Here is a 16136-nt window from a genome sequence, read left to right as displayed (position 1 = left end):
TGTTGCACCACGAGTTATGAATCAATTTCACGTTAATTCTGTGGACCCAAAGTGTTAATTTTACCTTAAAATATTACACATTTGTATTGATTTAGGGGTCAAATAGAAAGCTCCGGATTTATGCCTATTTTTCGGCATTCTGGATCACTGTGCACTGATGGGCTATTATGAGGAAACACGATATGAGGATGGATATACGATAATTAACAAAAAAGAACAATAGAACAGACTGATGCTGAAATATTTTACTATAGACAAACAAGCAACCTACAATGAAAGCCAGGGATGCATGACTGCTTCAAGAACAACAATCAATTGAAGCCTGCCATTCATCATATCAATACATTACATAAATCTTATCAACACTAGAAGAACTTCAAAAAATAGGTCCATCTTGAGACAAATATTTGTCTTTGATCACATGTTCTTTTACAAACTGAAAGCACTTGTGACTTCTTTTTATCTCTGAAAAAAATTTGTACATAATGTTACCACCTTGACACATAATATACATCATATCATTAAGCACACCATTGTTTTTCTTAACAATCACCAGCCTCAATCAAGTACCTATTCTAATCTTACTATACAACTATATGAATTCACTATCACCATGGAAGTCTTTCTTTGAATGTAATGGAACAAAAATAAATGGCCACTTTGACCCGAACATTATGTACAATGCACAATCTCAAAGAGAGAGAGTTAACAATAAAAAATATTCTAAATGCAAAACAATAGATCTCCAGTATATTCTCTGGACTAGACAAAAGAACTCTTTACACTTGCTCGATAGTTCACTTTCTTCATATATATATATTACACTCTAAGTATCTGGGATAAACAACTTTCTTGCAGAGATGATCTTTGTACACTTTGTACACACATTAATTATCACTCAGGCAGCTCGTTTTCCTGTGGCTGCTGAACTTGCTTCTGAACCATGCAGGAGCGTGCCACTGACTCGAATAGTCTGAAAGTGCAAAATGAAAATCAATTACGACAAGTGTCACAAAAAAAAGATGAGGCAAAATGCACCTTTATACAGAAGTGTACGAACACTGACGCGGCGGTCTACAATTCAATGGATCGATCTGGAAAAGGCAGATCAATTTCCTCAGTTTGTCTCTGGCTCTGCATGGGTTATTTGAGCTGAGCAGACATTAAGTCATACTAATACTAAAGGTCCCGGGTTTGATCCCCGGCCGGTTCAAATCCGGGAACTTTTCTAACGATGGAAGCAACCCCGGCGCGCACCCAGCGTCGAATAACATGGGTACCTGGGGGAAACCCTGGGGGTAAAGGCAGTCAGGGGCGTGATGCTGATCACATCACCCCCCCTCACGACCGGATCAAGAAAGTGTGGGGCGTTACCCCCACACCCCCTATACCCCTTCATGGCGTGGTGCTATGCACAGGGGAGCACTTTACCTTTTTTTTTAAATACTCTTCCAGAGAGATGAACGGAAACAGATATTCTACCAATCATACAACATTGCAAATACATGGAGGCACATATTTTTGGTAAATAGAAAAGAAAAATTTCGATACAAAAACGGAGTCAATTTCAGGTTCAAAAGTGGTAAATAAAATAAAATTTCAGTGTTATAGCGGTGAAAAATCGGATGAAAAGTGGTATATAAAACGACATTTTGGTTTGAAAATTGTGAATATAATCCTAAATTTGATTTAAAAACTACACTTATTACACAAAATTAACATTTCACTTCTAAGAGCACATTTATGTAGATATTAAGTTTACTTCTGTGTAAACGAGTCCATTTTTGCTTCTCCAATATTAACAGTAGAATTAATCAATTTTCCGTGAATTGCATAATGCTCAGGATAATTCATACCTCAGAAGGTGTCTCGTCGGTAAATAAACCCTAAATTTCATGTTTAAGAGTTTATTTCGCATTATTTCGTGACAAAACATTGTAGCCAAATGCATAACACACCTTTCAAAAAAATAGCACTACAATGTGTTTTTTGACATTTCGAACGAAATATGCATGCCCCTACAAATACAGTATTCATTAAAGAACATAATAACAAAAATGGCAGAATTTTACTAGGGCTGAGCCGATATCCAGGCTGATGTATCGGTATCAGCCGATACCGGTGGTATCTATATCAGAAAGTATTGGTTGAATGTTATTTACAGATACCAGCTGATACTTTCCTGGCATTTTGATCGTTTTAAGAAGTCTAATTATCCTGGAAGTTATGCAAAATTCAAAGTTTCCAATAGTTTTGTACAAATATAGGGTGTCCCAACAAAAGCAATTGATTTAATATGCATAATAGAACACTTTTGTAAAGAAGAATGACAAATATTTTTACATCATTACAACGGGCAAATGCTCCGATTTAAGGATGCAAAGTTTGATTTACACATGTTCTAACAAGTACCTTTATCAGTGATTGTTGCAGCATAGTTGGCATGGAGGGTTACACAAAGGAACAAGTTTTGATAGAGAAAACTCTTTACAAGAATGGCGAGTGTTATGCAGCGACTGTAAGGAAGCTTTGAGCAATCCTTGGACATTTACACATTGTAATGATGTAAAAATATTTGCCATTTTGTAAATATATAGTATTTTCTTAACCCCTCAAGCCGGTTCGACGTACACGTGTACGGACCCTCATAGTGCTTCTAGAGGCGGTTCGATGTACACGTATACGTCCCGTGTGGTAGTGACGAAATGATGCATATTCTGCCATCTGTTGTTTTCCCATATGAATGAAAACGCATGTAACTCAAGAGTAGACTGCAATGTTCTGCTGTCTGTTGGTTTGCTTCCAAATACATGAAATTATATGAGATTGCATCACTTTTATTACGTAAAAAAAAAGCAGCTGAGAAATGGCGTCGAACGAGCGGGTAAAGGGCATCGAAGCGGACGAAATTGGTGCATTTTTAGAGGAAAGTTACAGTGAAGGTTCAATTTATTCATTTCTATCTACAAGTGAAAGTGAAGTAAACTATGCAGAACAGGAAGTAGATAGTGTCAATGATAGTGAAAGCGAATTAGATGGCATTACATCCTCACCTGTTGAGTCATCGAATGTAACCTGGAACTGGAAAGAAGTTGACGACTCTTTCAAAGCAAATAAACTTGCGTTTTGTGGATTGTGCGGTCCCCAAAAAGCAGTCAATAATGTTCTTGATGCCTTTTTGTTGTTTTTTGACAAACAAGTTGTACAACTCATTGTCGGAGAAACTTACTTATATGCCGACACTTGTATTCAACATTGCACATTGAAACCACGTTCACGAATGCGCAAATGGCAACCAGTTACCGTGGAAGAAATATATCTTGTTCTGGGAATATTTATGCTTATGAGTATAGTTCAAAAGTGTTTATTGGTGTTCAGATAGTGAAGTAGGACTGTGTTTCGAAGCATATTTTAAATTGTACCACACAACGTTGGACTTCTAAACTAACAAGAACACAAGACAGAAGGAGTACTTTGTAAACGCAACATGTAATTTTTTTTATTATTTTTTTTGTTATTATAGTATAAATGTCATTATTTATACATTTTTGTGTAGTGTGAAGTTTCGTTTACAAGTCCTGAAAATTTCGTTGTAATTGAGCAAATGGCTTTTAAGATATGTTCAATTTTGTGACATTATGCGAAAATTGCTGTTTTGGTGATTTAAAATTACCGCCTCTCGCATCGGCTGATGGGTATTTAACTCCCGGCTTGAAGGGTTAAGCATATTAAACCAGTCGCTTTTATTGGGACACCCTTTCGTATCTGAAAATACTGTATTTTGTGATTACATAACAGGTATTTGTATATTCTGATGTAATTCTTTAATATTTTAAAGCATAACTGATAAATTGATGCTTATAATTGTCGTGGAATACTCATCCAATAGTATTAATCAATATTTTTAACAACTTTCAATTGTTACAATTTTCATGCATTGGTGTCAGTATGAGCATTGATTCAAAGAGGTATTTATTGGCTCAGCCCTAAATTTTACTGATATGCATACATTGGCTGCTACTGATGTACTGAATAATCTGTTCTGTCACTAATCTTTAATATTTGTATTTTGAGAAGTAAAATGTGTTGCTGTCATCTCATTACATATATTAATTAGGGAGATGAATGACTATTTTATGGGTCCTATGATATATCCGAAGTCCGGAAAAATATTGAAGATATTATTCTGATATTCTGAACCAGATACATACAGTCAACTCTCGATTCTACGACCCCGGGTATAACGACCCTCTCGAAGTAACGACCCTTTTCCCGGGAACCGTGAAAAATTTAGAAATTTTGTTTTAAAAGAAAGTTGAAAAATTGAAGGAAATCGGCCGAAAAATGCGTTGTTTTTTCCTCCACTCATTCCCTTTACGAGCGCTCTACCGCTCACAGTTAGGTCTGAACTAAAAATAGACACCACCACACCATGCTTGAGTGATATCCAATAGCACTTGACCTCTGCCCTCCCCTCCCGCAAGTGCACCAATGTTACCCTGCACCCGACTGCCACTACCCAACGTGCCAGGCTTGTTTTGCCACGCTTGCTCTTGGATACGCGAGAAGAGAAGATCGAATGTGCTTGGATGTTATTTTAAATCGACTTGTTTCCTTGTCCTAAGAGCTGCTGAAAACTCACGGTGGGGGTGCAGCCCGAAATGACTGCTGGACTTGCAGTCTTTGCCAATGTGTATGGCAGGTCAAGCTCTTTTATTGATAAATACACCACCTTGAGAGATAAGATCGCAGGAATGTTCGAAAATACAGATGCGTGGTGCCTGGAAGTCTGGCCCGTCTGTCCAGCTCTGACCTAGAGTTCAGCAGATTCCCATGAGTGAGCAACTTTCGGCCTTGTAGCCGACAACTTCCGGTAACCACTTTCATTCAAAACGTGTTCTTTGTTCCCTGCAACACTTCATAAAAAAGCGAAACTGTTAGAGATAATCAAAACCACATAGGTGAACTAAAGATCGTCAACCCGCTGAATGCGTTGTCATCCAGGTTTCCACAAAAGTTTACTTCGATCTTACGTGCATCATAACTCCAGTTTCCCACTTCATACGTTTTCCTAATTGTGTCGATCTCGTAATATCTGCCAAAAAAGTGTTACGTTGGCTGACGGACTTCTCCCCTCTTTTCCTGTCAGCAAACGTAGGAGGGGGGGGGGGGGCATGAAGATTGTTTGAGCGACGATTTTCTTGCTGATGCGGGCTGATTACAAGCGAGGGTGGAAATGGAACCACCCCTCTTCCTTTCCTTTGTCTAAAATGGGGCAACCAGTTCTGGATATATTCTTGAAAACGAACAAAAACCATAGAACAAGTAAAAAAAAGTGACCCTCTACCCTTTCCCCAGCTCATTCTCCGCCACTGGTGTGCACGGCAATGTTGATAATTGCAGATTTCAGTAGTTATTTTTATTTATTATTATTATTTTTTTTAATGCTGTTGTCTGCATAGGAAATATTACCCGTATTATTATCTGTTGCATGGTAAAACGTAAAGCAAGGGTAATTTCTTTCTTCTTTACACTGCTGTTAAAAGTTCCGTCTTCGACAGTTGCCTTATCTTTAAAATACTGGGACTTTTCTCTTCCGCCACCTGTTGCTCGAACTTCCAGCCGGTCTCTTTGTTTTTACGATGCAGCTGGCGCCAGTGTTTTGTCTAGCGTCTGCAAAGCTCTTGCTTGCCGATAACAGCGATGACTCATCCAGCGCGAAGGAAAAAGTTATTGTTTTTAATCTCGCAAAGCTGATTTGAAGATAACGAAATTGGATCTCCAGAAAGGAAAACAAGAGTTAAAATAACTTCATGTTCTGCGCCTTCCGATAAATCTGTAAATTTAATTTGCATCCGCTTTTCTTCAGAACCATTCATGTGGAGGGAAAAAAAAGTGTTCAATGTAGGAATGGTCACTGAGACTGATTAAAAAGACATTATTCAAGGGGAAAACGTTTGGAGAGGTGGGTGTTTGACATCGAGAATACTCCTAAATCCAACATTAAATTGTCGATTAACGTGAGAGTAAATAACGATCTACCATTTTGATATGTGAAAATGCGCAGTTTCATAAAGCTTGTTTTCAGTTCATTTTATGCTGATGGGCTAATCGGGACTAAATATACAGTTTAAAGTGAAATTCAATTCCAAACCCGAATGATTATCGACTGCCACGCTGTTTAATGACGTGTCCTAGAATACGCATTGGGTGAAAACACATCGCAAGTTGCGAGTTTCCTTTTTCACGATGGATTACAATGCAAGTCAAGGAAGGAGTTTGGACTGCTCCTTGAATGGGGGAGGAGGGTGAATGAAGTTGGTTGAAGCAAAGAAAAGTGACTTTTTTTTACGATGTATTTTACACAGCTGAACCAGAACGAAAATTACAGCCCTGCCTTTATTTTTTTTTTGTCTGGTACCTAGAGAGGTTGTGTTGTTTCTCCAGAGAGATCTAATCTTAACAGTTAATCTTGTAACAGACGATGCTCCAGTAAACCCGTATAAAATCCAACATTCATTCTGCCCGATTATCTCCCGACTTTTGCTGGCACCAGTCTGACTGGTGTCAAGATTCTTCGAGTTTCGCTTGCAATAAGCGAGTGATTGTTTTCCTTTCCATTGGTCTCAGTGCAAACGGGTTTCTCACGAACTAGAATTGTAAGAATTTCCTGGAAAAGCAACGACTGTGCACAAATGAAACAAAGTAACATTATTTTAAATTCTCTTTTGTGAAAACTTTTTTCATGTTCTATTTTCCTTCTCACAACATGCATCATGTGCATAACAGGTTGTATAACTACCAGGATAAATGGTGTTACCATCTCCTAGGCATCTTTGTGTTCGTTTGAGCTCCCTTTAAGCTGAAAATTGGTGCAAATTCCAATAACGACCCTTTTCCCGGGAACTGTGAAAGGTCGTTGAATCGAGAGTTGACTGTACTTTCTGATGTAAATTCCTAGCCCCATATAGTTGGACCCAAGCTACAGGTGTTCAGTCCCACATTTCACAACCACCCACAATTGCCAGAACATGACTCAAGCAACCATGGCTTGTAACTGTAATGTATACAACTTCATAGTGACCAAGACGAATTCATCGTATGAGAACCAGAGGCACGTTAACTCCAAATATGAGGTTTTCAGTTTTGATTAACGTATCTCTAGAGGCATGCATATTTCATTTTTGACGAAAACACGAAATGTGAAATAACACATTGTAATATTAATTTTTCAGGTTTCTGAAAAGTGTGAGGTGAATTATCCTACCCTGTATTGTCATAAAATAATGCGAAATGAGCTGCAAAATGTGAAACAGACTCTTAAACATAAAATTTAACATGAAATTTAGAGTTTATTTACTGGCGTGACACTTTCTGAAGTCAGAATTATCCAGTGAGTTATGCAATTCATGGAAAATTTATTAATTCTGCTGTAAATATTTGAGAAGCAAAAATGGACAGGAATAAACTTAATATTCTGGTAACAACACAAATGTGCTATTAGAAGAAATATGTTTATTTTGTGTAGTAAGTGCAGATTTTAAATCACATTTGGGATTATATTCACAATTTTAAAACCAAAATGTCATTTTATATACCGCTATAACAGCAAAATTTTATTATATTTACTGCTTTTGAATCCAAAATTGACTGGTTTTGTACCGAAATTTTGCATTTTTATTTACCAAAAATATGTGCCTCTACGTATCTCCTCTGAAGAGCTCTATTTGGAACTATTTTTATATCCTTATTGCTACAAGGATAAAAATAATTAGCCACCATTATTAAAAAAATAATTCAAATACTAAGTAAAGTTAAAGAATAAGACGTTACATCCAGTCCCATAAAATAATTAATTCCCCATACCCCAATACCAACACACACTACCATCATCACTTCTAATCCTTAGCAGTAAGGTGGAATCACGAATCTCCAATTTACCGACACTTTTAAGCCAGGCATATGGCACAGTGTTTCGGATCCCACTTTAAACTGTAGGTCCAGTTCCTCAACAACTTGCAACATAGTCATGAGAAACTGTACTTCACATTTTATCTTAACCATATTTTCAATCTGATTGATATTTACCATGTTATGAAACAAAATACAATTTCAAGAGCAAGCAAAATATTTATCTTTGAAAGTTTTTTGTTTCTATATTCAACGGGTAACAATACAACTTAAGATTAATGGTAATTTTATTCTTTGTTGGAGTTTTCTCTTTCGAATGACACCAGTTTTGCAAGTCTGTGTAGCATAGTGACGTTTCTATCATGAGAAACAGCAAGCTAAGTGTATTTGACCTGCCGCCATTTTCAATCAAATATGGCGACCACTGTCCCAGGTTGCGAAGTTGGCAAACATCGTTTTTTTAACTCTCCATGATGACCTCTTTCAGAAAAATAGTGTTGCCGTTTGTGGCGGTGACGTTCCTACGAAGTGACATGTTTTGGCCAGTTTGTCGCCTTACTATAACTAGCCTCTGTCGATATTGATTGCATAAATTCTCACTGGAAAATGTTTTTTGTCACTGTGACTGCACACATTACAGGCATGCACCCTAGTCATTCAGGTTATGGAAAATGTTTTTTGTCACTGTAACTGCACACATTACAGGCATGCACCCTAGTCATTCAGGTTATGTTCCAGATTTGCGGACAGCTACGAATTGGGATCAGAGTTTTCCCTCTGCCTTTTTTATTATTTTGCAGTAAAACATAGGCTTCAAGTTTTAAATGCATTTTGTGTTGTTTCAAGACCAATAATGCATTTTTATAGTGGCTATAAATACATGTTTGATATTTTTACTTTCTGAAAAAACTGAAAACAGAATCAAAAGAATTTGATAGATATTTCTGACTCTCACTTCGATGCTAACCAGATGCAACCCAACTATTCTCTTTTTACAAACAACAAGCTTGTACAATTCTCTTTTTAAAGTTATGTGTGTAAAAGAAATGGAGGAGGTTTTAAAATCAGTAATTTCTGAGTTGTATGTTACAAAGTGCATCAACACGAAACGTACAAACAACTAATGACGGTGCAAGAAATGGGCTGAAGGGAGGAGTGGATCTCGGTATGTATTGCTTTCCATCCCCACAACATATTACAAATTTTAAAATTTTAGACATATATTAGATGTGACCCCCCCCCCCCCCAAGATAATTCCTTCTGGCCAAGAGGTTGCTTTAAAAATCCCAACATATACTACGGCCCAACCCTGGATGGAATGCATATTTCTCTTCCCCAATACCTTGGAAGGAAGCATTTCAACATTACAGAAACTAACATAGTGAACTTACTACCTTTACATTTCGTCCATAAGCCTAACTAGCTGAGTTTGCATTCTGTTACTTAGCAACCAATTCCCCAGCAGGGGAGTTATTAATTCTTAATTTACAAGTTCGGAATTTCATGTTCGCTGCCTGTTTTTTGTGCATTTGAAGTTCCTATTTTCACCAAAACAATCTATTAACTTCAGCCTGGTTTTGTTCATTAACTTCCTCTGAGTAGAAAAACTTCTTCACAATATAAAAATCTGATGATGGCACTAAAAATTAGCATTATGTTGCCTTATCAGTTAATGTGACATATGAAAATCTTGCTGCTAATCATGGCAAATTTAAACAGGGAACATTAAATATAAACTTACTTCTCAATTTCGGGAGCACAATGTACAAACTCATGATTCCAAAATTTGTATGTTGGATTCTTGATAAGCTCAATGAATGTGATTAGAAGGCCCCAAGGGTGTGGTCTGTTCACAATCAGCCGCTCCAGCAGAACCCTGGAAAAGAAAATGTAATGTAGTAACTTAGGCAACTCACATTAAGTACACGTTGATCACTAAGAGATGATAAGAAGCAGCTAACATGGAAATTACTACTTTATTAGTAATGCAGTAAATTCTAGGCCCAATTAGATGGCTGTTGTGCAAGGTGGAAAACGGTTGATCACCAATTTTCCTCTTTTTCAAATATGTTATTTCTGATTACTGGTAACTGTGGCATCCAGTCAGCAAAATTTTGAATGACTGGTTACAGAAATGCATGGGAGGTATAGTGGAACCACAAGCAAAGCAACCTGCGCAGACCCACGACTCCTGTGCACCGGACTCCCACGTGGAGGGGGAGGGGGGGGGGAGAGTGGTCCATGCTTCCTTATGGCCCGAGCTGAACGGAAGACGGAAAAGCTGCACGGGGACTTTTCGTCCAAGGTTTTTTTTCTTGTGGTCGCTCTATAGGAGGCACTCATTGGTATTTTAAATATTCTACCAAATTTTCAATTTTCAACACATTATGCTGACTATCTTGATGATACATGCAACATAGATACATGGAACCGTACATAAATGGAATTTAAAAAAAATTAAAACACCAGAAATACATAGTGTAGGGGTATTCCTGAAATTGTGTGAACATTTCATTGAGAACCTCAAAGAAATATGAATTTGCTTAATCCACAGTCATACATACAAAAATAAAAATTCTCGCTCATTAAAAAAAATTGTTACACACAAGTTGCTAGATATTGGAATTTTGGAAGCATTATTCATGCTTCAAGATGTAACAGTAAATTAAAACACTGGAATCAAATTCTATGCAGATACCATAATCAATATGTAATAGGGATGGGACCGATTAATCGGTACTCTATCGGTATCGGCCGATATAGGCATATCGGTGTATCGGTAAAATTACCGATTATTTTACCGATCCGATATATCGATAAATATCTTATAATTTAGTGCAAAATTCTGCCATTTTGTTGTAATTTTTATTCATAATCTTGATGCCCTACTTTTTAAAAAAGTAATTGTCTAAATATTAAACTTCTTTTGCACTGCAGTCACCTTGAAACAATGGTCAATGAACATTTCAGGTTCTTCAAGGACCATTTCTAATTTTATATCGGATCGGTAGAATATCGGCTATCGGTATCGGTAAATTTTATATCGGTACTTTATCGGTATCGGCCAAAATTCCATATCGACCCATCCCTAATATGTAACATACATACATCTATATATAAAAAAAAAAATGATGTATGTGTGTATATATATATGTTTGTTCCAGCATAACTCTCGAACACCTGGAGCAATTTCAACCAAACTTGGTACACATATAACTTACAATCTGGGAAGAAATACTGTGGGGGTAAGAACCCTCCCTGGCACCTCTAGGGGTGGGGGTGGGAAGGGGGTTACATGTAAAAATAATAAAAAAACTACTGATATTAGTGTGGAATCTATAGCTTTCGGGGCCGCTAAGATGAATAGTGACACTCCCAATGCCATTCAATTGATTTATTCTTGCTCCTGGAGGTGAAACTAAATATGTTGTTTATAATCAAGTTTTGAGTTTAATTAATATTATAGTGAATTTGTAAAAGATTTTACTTTATAATTTCTCTACTGTACTTATACTTTTAAATACCTGTAAATAAAATTTGTTACATTTTACTAGGGATGGGACCGATTAATCGGTACTCTATCGGTATCGGCCGATATAGGCATATCGGTGTATCGGTAAAATTACCGATTATTTTACCGATCCGATATATCGATAAATATCTTATAATTTAGTGCAAAATTCTGCCATTTTGTTGTAATTTTTATTCATAATCTTGATGCCCTACTTTTTAAAAAAGTAATTGTCTAAATATTAAACTTCTTTTGCACTGCAGTCACCTTGAAACAATGGTCAATGAACATTTCAGGTTCTTCATGGAGCATTTCTAATTTTATATCGGATCGGTAGAATATCGGCTATCGGTATCGGTAAATTTTATATCGGTACTTTATCGGTATCGTCCAAAATTCCATATCGACCCATCCCTACATTTTACACTATAGTTAGAATTCATTATTTTCCTGTCTAATGAAGATTGGGATAAATAAATACCCGGGCAATGCTGGAATCAGCTAGTATACATATCAGGGTTGGCATTTTGCCCAGGTTTTTTCGAAAACACCAAAAAAACCACGCAAAACTGGGTTTTATTGGTTTTTTTCAGGTTATGTTTAAAAATATGTATTTTAAAAATGAGATACATTTTCCCTCTGGTGGTAGTGTATCATAACATTCAATTTGTATTGCTTTATACCCTGTCCCAGCTATCTCTGGAGCAGACAAACGAAAATAAGTCTCTGCGCAAGTAGTGATGCAAGACGGCTCCCCCAATGAACACGTGAAAGGGACCTGGATTGCGTGCACAGGGAAGGCAGGGGGAGCGACTGCAATTACCAGCCTTCGCAGCAGAAATAGCTGGGACAAGATATAGTTGACTGAATCAAAAACTATTTTACATTTCTGTTAACATATTCTGTTATAAAATATTTGTCCAACAGTTTGATTCTACTCTTCCTGGAGGGTGTAAAGGTAATTGGGGAAAATAGCCTGAAAAAACCCACTATGACTTGTTCTACAGTCATTATTTTTTGTATTATACGCTCTTCTAAGCCTTTTCTTTACAAGTTTTCCAAAACAATTTGACAATCTTAGAACCTCACAGATATTTAGAGCAATAATTTACATTTTCTGAAAAAAAAAAAAAAAAAAAAAAAAGAAAAGAAAAAAAAACATTTTGACAGGGTTTTTTGGTGGGTTGTCTGAAAAAAACTCGCATGGGGAAAACTGGGCTGGGCCCACCCTGATACATATACACAGTGGAATGCAGATTTTAAATTTTCCAGCATTTTCATTTTTTTCAGCTTGGTCCCCTGAAAAACATAAAATTGAGGTTCTACTGTACATATAGTTTCGTGGAAAAGTAAGTGTTTTCACTAGGATTCTTAAAAAGCCAAGTAAAATTAGTTCTCTTTAAATATGAATAAAGTTGTGTGAAAATTCATCTTACCTTGTAATCTGTTCTTGAATAGCCTCAGTGTTGGCTTCCGCAAACAAATACAAAAGACTACAGCTGAAGTAATGAGTGTGGCTGTTGGGGTATCGCAACTGATTGGCAATGGCATTCAAGAAAAGATATCGCCCTGGAAAATACACAAATCAAAAGTTATGAATCCTAAATAACTTCAAGAGGAAATTGGTAACATCGCAATACAAATAAACAGTGAAATTACACAAATTAGCTAAACATTTACAAAGGTATTTTACTTTGCTAGATTGACATGATACAGTTCAAACGGAATATTCATAATTATTATCATTTATAAATATACTGGATAATGCTCAAGTATCAGCAATTGTATTAAATAATAATAATAATAATAATAATATTCAACAAAATAGCAGAGCTCTGCACTAAGTTAAATATTATTTATAGAATTATCTCATCATGATTATTATTATTACTGTAAATTTTGCCAATAAACTAACATGAATATTACTTAAGTGAAATTTAGAAATTTCGATTTCCACGTTGGTTGCACAATTTAATAGTTAAATACTATCAATTTTGAAGATCCTCAGTCTTCATTCACTAAGGGTACGGGATCTGGAGCAGAGATGGTACCATGCCACTGCTTTTGTTTGTTCTCGTTCGGCAGTGCTGCCGGGTAGTGGTTGGGGGGCTGGGTCATGCTGCTCGATGGAGTGCAGTTCCTGTTCCCCGCGTGGCTGAAGGGGGGTCGAGTATGCGCATCGCATCTTTTCTTTTTCTGGTTAGGAGGAAATGCGGGAATACGAGCGTAATGTCGGGAAAATACAAACCTGGCAAGCGGACATTGCATTCCTCAAGGCATGCAGGAACAGTGAAGTGACCCCGAAATTCCTCAAGTGGAAAACCCCTGCCAACCGTTAAGAGTGTTAAAAAGGTCGTGTTCAATGCCGAAAAACGGGCAATAAGTGCTGTGATCAGTGATAAACATCGCGAAATAGCATCACTCCAAAAAACACGTGCTTCCCTCCGTGACTCCATACAACCAAGAATAACCCCCAACGACTGGAAAAAAAAGCTCAGCAAAACATATACTTCATTCTGAGAACGTCACAAAACAGGAAAACAATGATCCTAAGACAGAAACTACAAACCCTTGGTGCCCGACCACCGGCCCTCGCCAACCCGCCAGCACCATAATCAATCTCACTGTGCCAACTGAATTTCACTCCCTCCTCTAACACGGCCTCAAATTCAACCTCCTGGGGGACTCCCCCTACCTAGACTTAATCTGCTCGGCTGAAAAAAACAAAATTGCAATGAAAACTAACCTACATGCAGAGTGTGTATCCATCATCCTCCGCCAATATGCCCAACCAGGGTGGCCACTCTAGGACCATGATAAAATTCAAGTATAATTCCCAGTTTTCAAGGCAAACTTTTCAAAAATTCAAGGGTACAAGCAGGTATTTTCTGTATTTCAAACTTAGGTATTACAGTCTCTCACCACCCACAGAAATATATTAACTAGGGATGGGACCGTTTAATCGGTACTCTTATCGGTATCGGCCGATATAGCCATATCTGTGTATCGGTAAAATTACCGATTATTTTACCGATCCAATATATCGATAAATATCTGATATTTTAGTGCAAAATTCTGCCATTTTGTTGTAATTTTTATAGATAATCTCCATGCCCTGTTTTCTGAAAAAGTAAATGTCTAAATATGCAATTTCTTTTTCACTGCAGTCACCTTGAAACAATGGTCAATGAACCTTTCAGGTTCTTCAAGGACCATTTCTAATTTTATATCGGATCGATAGAATATTCGGTTATCAGTAACGGTAAATTTTATATCGGTACTTTATCGGTATCGGCCAAAATTTCATATCAGCCCATCCCTAATATTAACAATATAAAGAGTCTGTGCGATTGCAGTGTATCCAAAAATTCTAATTCAATTCAATTGAACGGTATCAAATATTTAATTTAAGGTGCGGAGTTTACATTTGCCATTTCACATAGACTAGAAATACATCTACAAACACAAGTCACAAATGTTACGAGATGTGGTAACCTACGAAAAATTGTTATTTGTATAAGAATTTCAAATTTGCCTAATCAACTTAAAGAAATCAACTTCAAGATATTTTTACGTGTATCTTGTAATAATCTTCCGTCTGTCAGATACAATTGTAGACTGTTCTGCCAAGGACACTAACAAAGCAAACAGATTGAGAAAATTCACTTTCATTTTCCAAGGAGCTTTTTCTTTTCCTTCGTCGATAAAAATAAAAGCTAAACTGTGAAAAACTTGCCTCAGGGAATTTATAAATATGTATAAATTCAATGCAATTAGGATTGTTAAAAAGTTGCAATTTTTCACGTGTATGGAATTCAAGCAGAATTCACGCATAATTCCCGGAGCCAATAATTCACGCATAATTCCCGGAATTCCCTGTGAGTAGCCACCCTGCCAATCTACTGGCAATCATAAACCCACAGTGCGTAGTAAACTAAGGAACAAAACACAGGAATTCCGAAAGTGGCTACAGAACAACAAATGTTGGTGCATAAAATTGGACAAAGGCAATCAATATGTAATAATGACAAAATGCATGCAAAATTGAACTCTCAAGGCTTCAAAAAACTGAAACATGACAAGCAGATACAATACAGCCATCCGTCGAGCCATAGAGAACTGTGCCCTCCTCCAAGAAAGTAAAAGGAAGAAATTAATCAACACCCACCCCAGCCTTCCCTGTGCATACGGCATACCCAAAACTCATAAACCAGGAACTCCTGTAAGAATCATAGTGGCCAGCTTCAATCAATCCAGTGTTCACCTGACAAAATGGCTCCTCCAAAAACTGACCGCTCACAATGACAAACTTACCTGCTGCCTATGAAAAGCCTTGAAGAAAAAAAAAAAATTGTCACTTTCTTCCTCAAAGCCAACAACTGCAAACTAGCCAGCATAGACAAACTGGATATGTACTCCTCCATTCTAATCAGCCTTGCACTTAACTCTACCAGAACATGGCACACCCCTATTTGTAACAGATGAAATCTGCAACCTCCTACAAGCCTGCCTCACCCACAACTATTTCCAGTTCGAAGACAGTTTCTTCCTCCAGACAGGAGGCCTAGCGATGGGCAACTCTTTCTGCACTCCTATCCAACATTGTGCTACATGTGGCAGAGAAGTCAATACTCACCGAGCCAGAGTTTGCGCATATAAGATACAGAAGATATGCCGATTACACCCTACTCATCTACAAACAAGAAGAGGACTT

General features: G+C 37.2%; 1 protein-coding gene across 10 annotated transcripts in view; it reads right to left on the bottom strand.

Moving 5' to 3' along the window:
* Window positions 1-230: 230 nt before the first annotated feature.
* The window catches only part of LOC145998924 (CCR4-NOT transcription complex subunit 1-like), a 142158-nt gene continuing 126252 nt past the window's right edge, over window positions 231-16136 (bottom strand). For 9 of the 10 annotated variants that reach the window (XM_083135706.1, XM_083135707.1, XM_083135709.1 and 6 more), the window contains 3 exons: window positions 12859-12991; window positions 9653-9787; window positions 231-973 (listed from right to left, as the gene is read on the bottom strand). In XM_083135706.1, coding sequence (XP_082991832.1) covers window positions 895-973; window positions 9653-9787; window positions 12859-12991 — 347 coding nt within the window. In that variant the 3' untranslated portion in view covers window positions 231-894. Of the gene's footprint in view, window positions 974-9648; window positions 9788-12858; window positions 12992-16136 lie in introns of those variants that run through there. The other variant, XM_083135714.1, reaches the window with a different exon arrangement.

Source organism: Lepisma saccharinum, chromosome 14 (assembly GCF_977018435.1).
Source record: "Lepisma saccharinum chromosome 14, izLepSacc3.1, whole genome shotgun sequence".
NCBI lineage: Eukaryota > Metazoa > Arthropoda > Insecta > Zygentoma > Lepismatidae > Lepisma > Lepisma saccharinum.
Note: the sequence above shows the minus strand (reverse complement) of the source record. Positions and strands in the feature narration are given on the sequence as shown.